The sequence below is a fragment of the Pleurodeles waltl genome, chromosome 3_1, assembly GCF_031143425.1.
Source record: "Pleurodeles waltl isolate 20211129_DDA chromosome 3_1, aPleWal1.hap1.20221129, whole genome shotgun sequence".
In the NCBI taxonomy this organism is placed as follows: Eukaryota; Metazoa; Chordata; class Amphibia; order Caudata; family Salamandridae; genus Pleurodeles; species Pleurodeles waltl.
The window spans coordinates 172,382,065-172,394,974 of NC_090440.1; the positions used below are offsets into that span (position 1 = coordinate 172,382,065).

The 12,910-nt window shown below is 43.0% G+C and overlaps 1 protein-coding gene across 1 annotated transcript in view; it reads left to right on the forward strand.

Annotated features, from left to right (window-relative positions):
• Positions 1-12,910, forward strand: part of ALDH1A2 (aldehyde dehydrogenase 1 family member A2) — a 145,127-nt gene that overhangs the window by 76,753 nt on the left and 55,464 nt on the right. The window contains exon 5 of the mRNA XM_069222097.1: positions 10,931-10,992. Within this exon, the coding sequence (XP_069078198.1) occupies positions 10,931-10,992 (62 nt within the window). The remainder of the gene's footprint in view (positions 1-10,930; positions 10,993-12,910) is intronic.

Genomic DNA, 12,910 nt, shown 5'->3' on the forward strand with positions numbered 1-12,910 from the left:
AATAATTTAACATAGATTTTATATAAGATTTTTTTTAAAAATTACCAAACCATATGATATATAAAAATGTTATAATATACAAAAACATTTGGGTAAACGTTATTATAATCACTCAAATTGTTCACAAAATACTTTAAAAATGTAATTGTGCCCCTCAATATTATGACAGCAATGATATTTATATTCTGACCATGATATTATGGTCAAATTATATTTTGGAGACAATGGGCCTTATTATGAGTTTGGTGGTCCCACTATGGCGGTGGCATCTCCCCCGAGTGTATTACAATGTTTCTGCTGGGCTGACCAGTGGGAACATTGTAGTACGCACTTCCCGCCATGCTGTCCAGTGGGAACAGTGCTACGATATTGGTTTCGGCTCCCTTAAGAGGAGGATAGACCAATACCGTAGCACTACAGCACCCTCGCAATGCGCACTGTCTGCAAAGGAGACCTGGCCCTGAGAAGGCTGGTGGACAGCTGAGTTGTAATCAGCCATGCGGCACTGAACTCAGCTCCACCCTGGCTAAATACAACTCAGTCCACAATTGGGACTGTCGGGAATCACGTCGCCGGTGGTTCGACGGTGGTGCCCTGGTGGGTCCACACACCAGGGTTTTAATGTGGCAGTCAGACCACCACAGTTGAGGGGGTCCGACCGTCAGTGCGACACCAGCCTTGTAATAAGGCCCAGTATCCATATGTCGTATGGCAATGAACAGTGCACAAGGGCATTTCCTCCCACCAGCTGAGTGGTGCAACAAAACAATTTCTTCAACATTTAGTGAGCCAGGTAAAGTTTTTGTACTGGTTTGTGCAAATAAAAGTGTTGCACTAATAAGTCACTGCAAATATTAGTGAGCAATTACACTTTATTGATACAAACTGTATTTAATCACTGCCCTTAAACCCATTGGAAGGAAGAGTGACAGAGGTATTTACTCTTCTGAGCATCTACCTATGTGTCATCATACATAATCAGACCCCATAAAATGTGTTTTGGGCTGACAAGTAACACAAGATAAATGGGGCCGAGAGTACTATCGTAAAATAAGCCAAACACAGCATTAACATGTATTTATAATGTGGTTTAGTGTCTATATTTATATAACGTTAATGGGGCTGTGTTGCATAAAGTACCCAGAGGGCACAACAGGCATGTGTGCTGGCTATCTGTGACCCCCTGGGCTCACAAGGGGTCACATATGTTTGAGCACTCCCTTCTGTAATGCTAATTGTGCCAGGTCACTTATAGCGCAGGCTGATTCTAAGGTGGCATTGCCACATTAGCATGGGGACATGGCCCTATGCTATTGAAGGAAACACTTTGCCTCTGCACCCGTGCTTTATTACGGATGAAGACGCAGTGGCAGAGACCTTGAGAAGCCACATTGACTATGTGCTACAAAGAAGTGGTGCAGAATTGTTGTGCCCTCCCAAGGTGCCTTCTGAAAAGGGTGACCTGAGGTCCCATGAACCACCCCCTCTCCCGCCCCCCAGATAGCCTTCTGCAGATGAGTGCAGACATCTGTTACACCCTCCTGCACTAGGATTGCTGTCTCTCTGTGAAGTGCAGGCTAGGTGCCACTTTCGGTGTGAAAGACAGAGCATCCACATTTTAACTAAGGCTCTGCCCCCAAAACATCTGCGAATTGCCACTACTGCAAAATCACCACAACAATATTACAATTAAAAACATCAACAAAATGGACTACTATCATATTACAAAATGCACAACATAAAGGCTACTCTGGCATAACGCACCCTAACAGGGTTAAACAACGGTATTCTAGCTACCCAAAGAAAACCTTTGTAGTCGAATAATCATCCCACAGGGCCAACACGAAACCCATTCCCAGGTCCACTGCCTGCAATACCCAACAGTGCTTTAAGTTCACAGCCCATCAGACACCATAAGTTATGATCCCATCTTTTGTCGGAGAACTACAAACCACACAGTGTACAAGGCCAACCAGAACCACGAGGGGTGCAATGCTGTGCTGAATGCTTTGGTAACAGCTTTCTGCTATTGATTGACATAGTGAGGCACTTAAAGAAGAAAAACATCCCTATTTGTTGGACTGTGGACATGTCTTGTTTCTGCAGCATGAAACAAAACCGTTACCATTTAAGTGCAATTAAAACAGTATGGAAAGAATGTTTTATCCTTGTTATGAAAATATTAAGTTTTACTATTCACAAACATTTTTTTTTTTACATCACAACGGCTCTTTCCATTGTAGCAGATATATTATGAGGGAGGAGTTGATGAACTTGAAACATGATGCAGTATAGATTGTTAATTCATTGACACATAATTACAGTGGCTACAATGATGACCCTATTAGAACAAAGATGCATCACTGAACACAACATTATAAGACTAATATGACAGGTCCAACAAAACTACAGCCACAGTCTTACAATACTGCAGCTACACCAATGCAAGGCAGCCACAACATCAATGTTACAACAACAAAACGACACCACCAAAAGACTACTTTACGATACCATAATTTTAATAATAATTCTACAACTTTATAACACAGCAAGAGATCGCGACCATTATAATGTTACTGTGGCAACATTTCCAACATATAACATTGTTACTACAACAACAGCCTTAAACAATTAAATGTAATTCAAATGTTGTACAACACTACATCTAAAACACTATGACAGGAACCCTGCAACTGTAACACTACAATTCCACAGGTACATCGAAAATGCAACACAACTACAGTACCACAACAACAGTACTGCAAAGCTACTACTGCAGATATACAGCTATAGCACTACCATGCTACAACAACGCTACTATAAATTATGATAGTATAAGCAGAATTACAAAACATGTGCATCAAGTCCCCACCTTACTGAATTTCTGGAATCCGGCTGTTTTGTTGGGCCAGACACAAATACATTACAATAAAGCACTAAGCTGTAAGTTAGCTACACCTATTGCATGTGTCAATGCTTGTTCTTGTCTGTGACTGTCTTTAAATCAACTCATTTCCCCTACTGTGCCCACCACCACTCTGATAACTGAATGTCCAATTTATTGTCATGCTTTCACTTGGCAAAAATGTTGTGCAGATAGCAAAGGTAAAGTCCACATTACTGAAACATTACACCAGTACAGTGAATTTGTGCAAGACTATTTGCACCAAATCACCAATTAAAATGCTAACTTTTAACTGACCCCTATCCAATCTGGCTTTAGAGCCTTTCATAGTATGGAAATCGCATTGGTTGCAGTAGTTGACTCTATTTGACTTTCATTGGATGCTGGGTCTCCAGCTATGCTGGTATTAATCGATCTGTCAGCCACCTTTGAAACTGTTTCCATTTCCAATCTGGTCCATAGGTTATGTGAGTGGGAGATCTATGATAAGGCCTTGCATTGGCTTATAGAGTTTTGGAAAATAGGATCCAGACAATCTCACTTGACTCCGTCAAATTGCAAACCATGTTGCTAAACTGGGGGGTCCCCCAGGGTTCTTCTTTGAGCCCCAATTTAACATCTTTGTGGCACCCTCTTCCTCAAATTGTGGCTTTGAGACCTTATTGTATGCTGATGACACCCAATTAATCAATTCTTTTGGGCAAGGCCTCGAGAGCGTTAAAGCTAGATTCACTGACTGCATGACAAAAATAGCCACTTAGATGACGCACAACTGTCTACAGCTTAATAGGCACACAACTGAGATTCTGCTGTTTGGGAAGGCGCAGTTTTATTGTTGGCAGATTGGTGGCCACCTGAGTTGAGCCATGCCCCCTCTCCTAGAGGAGAAGTTACAAATCTCTGGGTCATAGTTGATGGTAATCTAGCCATGAAAGAACATATTCAATCTGTTTGAGGTACTTGTTTTGCCACCAAGCGTCTGCTCAAAAAGGTGTTCCAATGGTTACCCTTGAGGTCTAGGAAAACACTAATTCAAGCCCTGACCATGAGTCGTCTTGACTATAGAAATGCACTGCTGGTAGCGGCCAACAAAACCCTTGTCTCTAAAACACAGGTTGTACAAAACACTGCGGCGCATTTGGCCTGCAGTCTCCCTCCTGGCACTCCTTTGGTTCCCACTCTAAAAGCTCTTTATTAGTTACAGGTCAGAGAGCAGTCCTTGTTCAAGTTCATCAGACTCACTCACAAGTCTCTGGCAGGAAAAGGCCCAAGTTATCTACGAAGCAAGCTCATCCTTTATTGGCCCAGCAGAAACCTTAGTTCTAAGGATAGAGCTTTGCTCAGTTCCTACCGTATCTGCAACGTTTAGATATTGTAGCCGGTCTTTTTCCTACCTTGTTCCCCATCACTGGAATAAATTGCCTTTTCATGTTTGCTCTTGTACAGATTTTGACAGATTAAAAAAGCTTTTTAAAGACTGGTTATTTTAGTTGGTCGTCTTATCTTTGACTCAGTGAAAGTGCTGAGATACTCCTTCAGGAGTGATTCACCTGCGCTGTAGCAAGTTCATATAACATAACAGTCTTGAATGGTGCAACAAGTGAAATTTTTATCAAGCTATGCAAACAGCAAAATTTGGCAAATAATGATTTTGTTACTGCAACGTACCTGCGAAGTTGCAATGCACCAACTATGATATCTGGCCCTGAAGCGAATTGTGAGGCCCTCTTACTCCTGCATCTTTAGAGGGGGGCAGATAGGGACAGTGTACCCCCTCTTTTTGTCCTGCCCTCCCCATTGTTGCCCTCCATCACTGCTGTTGAATGTGCCAGGAAGCAACACAGACACTGCACCTTGTCACTCACATTAATTTGTCCAACTATGTTTATTGCAAAGCATTGTTTTTTGTTTACAATTTTTAAATCCAACTTTTGCTTACATAATATTCATGAATAGATATACATATACACTACATACAAAGTCAGATTTAAACATTTTAAACATATATATATATACACTCACATACATATATATGTGCGTGTGTGTATCTATATATAATATGTGTGTGTGTGTGTGTTTGTGTGTGTGTGTGTGTTTGAAGCATGTGTGGCTGAATGAAGAAACACATGCTTAGCATACTCCTGCCACTCAGTATTGGGCTTGGACATTTGCAACTCATTCTTCTTTGAACACGTTCCTAGAGTCACAAGATGTATGAGAAAAAGAGCCACCTTGAGGTCCGAAAGAAAAAGAAAGGATACAAGCCTTCAACAACACTCTCTGAAGAGGACATTGAGGCCCCAATTTTGGAGAGATTGCAACAAGAGATGGGCGCTAGGCAACAGGAGCTCTACAGTCACAGGAAAGATCTCTACCAAGGTGCCTCCACCATCAGAGCCTACACCTCTCCTCAAGATTTTTTCTCCAGAACATTTACCAAAGAGACACAGACATGCAGTGCCTAGTATTGTCCTTATACCACACATTCCCTGCCATCCACCCCGCCATCTCTGCCACCACTACTGCCTGTACCAGACTTTCCAAGGCAGGTCCTACCAGATTCCCAAGTGGTTCACACTGCACTGCCTGCAACCATTTCTCTTTTCAGGCCATTGGCGATGCCCCTCCTCCAGACCAGGAGAGTAAAATGATAGACACTGTGGGCCACAGGGTGGTAGTAAGAGCAGCTGCCCATTGACACATACCAAATTCAGTTGCTCTCCTATTGAGATACAATAGGGCACAGTGGGAGGAGATGGAGGGCTCACTTAAACATCTCTGGGAACAGTTCCAGGAGAAACAGGATGAGATTATGCCAGAGTGCAAAATCATCTCCAGTGCCAACATCCATTATGCATTGGATGCCACTGACGTAGGTCCTGATTTAGATCTTGAAGAATGGGTTTCCGTCTGCCTTATTACAATTTCCATAGGATATAATGGAATCGTAATACTGCAGATGGGATATCGGTCATGTTTGTGATAGATTAACCCCATCCGCCAGATCTAAATCAGGTCCATAATCTCTAGAAGAGTCAACACCAGCCTCATACTTTGACATTATGCCTGCCTCCATAGGTCCTCATTTAGCATCTCATCTACCTCTTGTTTGTCGGGAGCACCAGTTCAGGCCAAAGGATGGTGAAATGCTCGAGAAGATCCAAAAACATCCAAGCTGCAACATTTAGGGGCTCCTTCAAGAAGCAGCAATCCCGGGGGTGGAATGAAGACCACCTCTCCTCAGCAGCCCAATCACACTGGAGGAAACGGCAGACTTACCAACAAGCCAGAAGTGGATATAGTAGGGGATTCTTCAGATTGAACAATATGGGTAAAAGCAAAGAAGTCTCCAACAAGGGGCTGCCTCTGCCAATGTGATGTGACCCGTATCCCCCATGATCACCCATCATCGGTCAGGGGAGACTGCATTATTTCCTTCACCTCTGGCAGAAAATCGCATCAGACAGATGGGTAATAGCCATTATACAGCATGCTACTGCCTTGAACTGCATTCTATCTTTCCGAATATCCCCTACGGTCTCAGCAATAAGCATTTCACTCTTCTTAAGGAAGAAGAGCATATAGTTCTGCAAAAGGGGGTCATAAAGGCCCAACCCCCCACAGCATCAATGGACAGGGATAAACTTGTTCTAATTCCTCATTCCCATGAAGTATGTCTCCCTCAGTCCTACCCTTAATCGCAAGCCCCTTAACCACTACATCATATCAAAACATGTATGAATAACAATGCTATAGGAGGTTGCCCCTCTTCTGTGACAAGGGGATTGCATGATGGCACTTGATCTCAAGGACGATTACCTCCACATTCCCATCCACCCAGCCCACTGGAAGTACCATCACTTTGTGGGAAATGGACATCACTACCAATTCAAAGTACTCCCCTTTGGGGTCTCCACGGACCCAAGGGTGTTCACAAAGTGTCTAGCTGTGGTGGCACGCATATTGCTGGGAGGGGATGCATGTCATCTCCTACCTTGACAAATGTCTCATCAAGAACAGCAGCAGGTGCAATGTCTTGCACGCACCTGAATAGTGGTGTCCTTACTTCATGCATTGGGTTTTACTACAAACACCACTAAATGCCACCTGCAACTCCTTCAGATTCATCTCTTCATTAGATCCATCCTAAATATGTTCACAGGCAAAGCATACTCCAAAAAGCAAAGAGGCTTAGCTTTTCAACATGTGATGCCTCTGTCTCAGCCCAACCATCATATTACAGTTCACACAGTAAGGTGATTTTTTGGGAATTATTGCATCTTGCTTTGCAATCATTCCCCATGCATAGCTGCCCATGTGCCTCTTTCAAGAGTGTTTGGCAGGCCAATGGTCACAAGCTAAGGGTCAATGGAAAGATTTAGTGTTGATTGAGGCCAAGGTGTGCCACTTTCTGCAGAGGTAGCCAATCACCAACCTGCAGCAGCTCTGCATGTGACCACTACCACAGATGCCTCTCTTAGGAGCTGAGCATGCATCTCACATAATACACAGTCCAGCGGCAACTAGCCAATCAGCCAGCCTTGAAAGCCTTTCTGCAGCTCAGTTGCAGCAAGATAGTTCTGATCAGAATGGACAACATGTTATCCATGTATTACATCCAGAAACAAGGCAGCACACAATCCCCTCATCTCTCTCATCTAGTGCAGAGCATCTGGCACTGGGTGCTCTGCTACAACAATCACCTTACAGAAGAGTATCTACTGACTTTAAGACCTGCTCAGCAGGACATATCAACAAGTCCACGAGTTGGAACTCCACTATGGGGAACTCCACCCCCAGGTCCTTTACACATATTTTCAATGTTGGGGCACCACTCATATGAACCTATTCCTCACCCCAGAAAAATCTAAAGGCCAAATCTTTACCACCAGACACCCACAGTCCATGGCCAATGAGCTATGGTTGAACTGGTCTGGAACATTTACTTATGCTTTTTGACCTCCTCCGCTTCTTCCCTTTGTGGTCAGGAGGTTCAGTTAAACATCTCTAACTCTCAATGTAGTGGCTTCAACATGGGCCTCACAGCCTTGGTTTTCCACTCTACTGGAGTTATCAACCAGCTTTCACAAGAGGTTTAATCTCAGGCCAAACATTGTCCCACCGTGGCAAGGCCAGGTCTGCAATCCACATCCAGGGCAGCTCAAGCTTGTGATTTGGCACCTTAGATCCTAAATTCTGGTACCTCTGCCTCTCGTAAGAATCTATGTGTATGTTAAAGAAAGACCACCAGGCCACAACACACACCTGTAAGCTGCAAAAATGCAAGAGGTTTGTTGATAAATGCATTTCTTCCAAATTTGATCCTTTAAACCCTACAGTGCAGGAGATTAAACCACAGAGCTTCCTGTCTTTTCCTACAGCTTAATTCTGTGGCAGAAAGAGCACTGCCCACCTTAAAGGTTAAGAGGTCCCTCATGTACTATAAAGATGGATGCAAATCATTCCGTCAATCAAACCAGCTCTTTGTCTCCTTTGCTAAACTCTAACAAAAGACAGCTGATCTCTGAGGTTGGCACAGCCAGGTGGATTGTCAAATGTATCCAGTCCTGCTGCCTCAAGGCAAATAGGATTTCCATGCTACTTCTAGGGCACACTCAGCCTGCAAGAAGGGGGCTACTATTGCTTTCTTAAGCAACATCCCCATGGCTAAAATGTACAAAGGAACCACCTGGTCAACTCCACACACTTTTACTAAATATTATTGTGTGGACATCTTGGCCTGTCAGCAAGCTCTCATTAGCCAAGCTGTCCTAAGCATATTATAACATACATCTATGACATTCACACGCCAGCCACCGTGGCTCAGTGGGTACTGCTATACAGTCTATACTAAACATGAGTAGCTACAGCCACATATGCTACGAACGGAACATGCTACTTACTCTCTAGGCAGCTCTTCGTAGCATGTAGTGCTGTAGATTCATATGCACCTGTTCTTCTCCCCAGATGTATGTGCCTCTTGTAGAACATTTCATAACCTCTATATTTACGCGATGCTATCCTCCTGCACCATACACCATACACCATATTTTTCATTCGCGCTGCATACCATCTCTCCTTTGTGCGTAAAAAAAAAGCTAACAGAGAATAGGTGCCCTGGTGCAATATACAAGAAGAGGAGTCACAGAACATCTCCTAACTCGAGAATCTTCCTTAAAAAATGGCAAATGTTGAGCCCAACACTAGATGGCAGGAGTGTGCTAAGCATGTGAATCTACAACTATGAAAAGAAGCTTACAGGGTAAGCAGCATTTTTAGGTCACGTGCGCAATCGCTTTTAGACCTGTTGTAAGTATTCTGTGGGCTTTTAACCACACCAATCTCATGCCCATTACTTTCACTTGTTGTTTCTGGGCTTGCCTTTCAAAAATTCCCTGATGTCATTGGTAAATGCTTTATGCTTGTCCCGCCTTGGGGCGGTTTTGTTACTGCCTTGCAGACTGACCCTGTTACATGGATTATTGCACGATTGCCGATACACTTCAGCGTGGGCAAACTATTTTTTTCTTTTGTCTCTCCCCTTTGTCCCCCATTGCGGCCATTGTGCTCACAGCATGAACTCCATCAGTGCTATTGAAGCGATGGTCACATTGTTCACACTTACCTAATCAGAGTCATTTCTTTTGGCTCTCCCCTTCACGCTCCATAGCTTACACAACAACACTTGTAATTGATTAATGCTTTGTGCAAAAACACAGAAATCCTCAAAGCGGCTCTCCTGACACAGTGGAAAGCGGATTCTACAACATTCACTGAACTCAGGAAACTTGCCCCATAATGCTTTGCAGGCAATTACTTTCAGAAAACATTTTTGATCATAACTTAGCCTGTGGCGTTCCTAGGACAATGGAACCACCATCAAAACATTCACGGCAGCATGCTCCTTCTATCTACATCATCTCTGGGTCCCCGCACTAGGTTAGTGGGGACCCTAAAACAATAACCCCTCCCAGTAGTCAGTATGCATTTAAGTTCTCTCATGGCTGGAACTTTTATTTTACAGCTAGGGGCAGTTTGTGTTTTAAAGACCTTGTTTATAATTTAATTGCAGTAGGCCTGCTAGTCCTAAAAATGTGTAATCCGATCTGCTCTCTAGGAGCTAAATATACAGTTACATTGCATTACTTACTGACAATTTCTTTTTAGGTGGCTATGCTCTCTAGAGGTTAACTATATGGTTACATGACCATGTTTCTTACAAATGTTATTTTCATTGTGGTGTTCTCTAGAGAATATTCGGAGCATCATAGTCTAATGCCAAAAGTTTATTTCTGATAAAGGTTTTTATTGGGTTTAGATAATGATTCTATATGTTTTATTAATCTCTCCTTATTGCAATTATGACCATGATTCAGGCCAATTTAACATCCTTATTACACTATTACTGAACACTGTTGATATGCTTGGGTGACCCTTCTTGTTTTTTTCTCTTGTTACTCCTCCATGGCTGTCTTGTCTCTTTTTGGGGGGGAATTGTATTAGCCAGCCAGCAACTCTGATGGTGGGGTGGTGAAAGTGGTATTCTATTGGAATTAGCATGGGAGATCTAAATTAGGCCGCTAAATGGCAACATTTTCATTTTTGGATGCAGATAGATGAAGAAGGTAAATGGAAGTAATTTAGTTATATGCAGGGCCACTGGAATTATGTGGCAGGAAAATTCAAAATTATGAAGCAAGGTTGAGCAATTTATGTGGCAAGAAAAGTCCAGTTATGAATTTACAACGACAATAGCTCTGACTCAAGCAAATGCGAGACCTATTGCATTGCAAATGTTTGTTATCTATGGACCAATTTTATCTACGGACCCATCTGTGTACCCCTCAAGGCACCAGTGATACTCCTCGCCTGCACAAACACACATATGCTTCTTTCAAAGCAGCTAAAATGTACACCCAAAACGTTTGTTTCATCCTATGCCATTGCAGGCCAGGGAATGGAGGGACCGCTCTCTTTTTGTCTTGCCAAGTCAAACTGCCCTATAACCGTGCTCATCTGTTTCAGATGGAGATTACTTTACCTTCACGAGGCACGAACCCATCGGAGTGTGCGGACAGATCATCCCAGTGAGTAACCCGCTAGTATCTTCTGTTTATTTTCCTTTGACTCTTCTCTTTCTTGTGGCGCACACAACATGGGTCTTGCAGCTGCGCGCTTTCCATCATAAATCACCAGAAAAAGCCAGGCTCGTATTGTTGACATATCTTCAACAGCTTCTCCGCCCGTGCTTATTTGAACAGGTTACTTTGGGCTTTAAGTCTGTTATTAGGAGAGGAGTTCTCAAGGCATGGAATTCCCTGGATTTAGAGGAAAAAGTGAAAATGAAAACAAACCTAAGTGCTAATTCACTCTCAGCATTTACGGCTGTCAGCGTCCAATTGGGGCGGGAATGACGGGTGTTAAGAAGCTCGTTTTTGTACGGCGGCCTAATAGAGTCAGATCTGAAGAGCGATAATCGCAGTAACTGTAAAAATGGCTTCATGTTTTTTATTAATTTCTATGAACAGGTGTTTGCGTTCGAAGGTTCCCAGGCAAAGGCCCATGACTGTAAAGGATTAGCCTGTCAGCTGTGTCTGCGGACCACTGCGGGTTTGCGTTGGATTAGCCAATGGCCAGTTAACAGGGTTTTGTTATTGCACGGGAAGCAGCAACAGCATGACATCGGCGTTGGTGGGAGTTACTAGTACAATCTGGAATCACAAAACTGCGGTGAAGCTGAAAACTCTCTTTTGAGGATGGAGCGCGCAAGCGCTCTTACCTGTTGTAATCTCTCTGAGGGTTTTTAACCACACCCATTCTTGCTATTCTTTCTTTGTTGCACTTGTCTTTAATGCTTATTTTTTATTGGTGCACTTTGTGAATTGTCCCTGATTTGAGTGCTGAGTTCCCTCCCAGGCGATTTCACCAAGTGAACATTTTTGTTGGCCATCACACTACTCACACGTCCTCCTGTTACAGCATCTGATGGCCCCTCCTCGGGTTTCGGTTTGCCTTTCGTCCTAGCCGCAATCCTTTGTAGGCATTTACCCAGGGAGCCAACAACTCTTGCACTCATGTTCATGGCAGCTGTGGCACTTTGAACTGACTTGCTTCTGTCAACTGTTTTACTTTTCATTTTCAATTTATGTGGTAAGAAAAGTCCAGTTAGGAAATTACAACGCTAATAGCGCTAACTAGAGCGAATGCAAGACCCATTGCATTGCAAATGCTTGTTTCTTCAGGATCCAGCTAAAATCATTTTGAGATTTGGGCACACGACAAGACATTATTTTGAAAACACCTGTTGAATCTAGTTGTATATTGGAACTGGTTATAAATGTTTAATGACGTCTATTGCTTTCAGCAGATACTTTAGGCCAGTGAGTTGCATGTTCTTTTTTTTATTTTGTAGACATGTAGGCCAGTGTGTAAAAAAATGATACAACTGGATAGAAGCAATTAGAGACTGGTTACCTGGGCTCTTGGTTGCCAGCCAATGGGTTGTCCACATACTGCTGCCCTACGTACTGCTGACCCTAGTTCTTTCAGCAGTGGACCACTTAGTGGATTTAGCAGCAGATGGTGCCCCTACTACTGAAAAACTTTAACTCAATGAAGGCTCAAGTCTTTACTCCCACACCTGTTATGGCTAGCTCCAGAGCATCATTGATGGCTAGCCTGTATTGTGCACTATATAAATTCAAACAGTCTATCAGTTCGTTACTCAGCACTTGACAAAGTACTCCGTGTGAAAAAATGTCTGTCTCCTGCTTAAATAATTCCATTGCCATCAGCCACATTGAGCTCTCTTCGTTGCTTTGTGACACAGTTTGGAAACTTTGCACTAACTGGATTAGATTACTACACAATAGTCATATCAATTTACACTTATGTGATATAAAAAGTAATTGACTTTCCTCTCAAAATCATTCAGGGTGCATTTAATCTATACTTACTGTTTCTACTGTTTCCAAGGCAACTGCACTGCTGCAGATCACAGTGCCA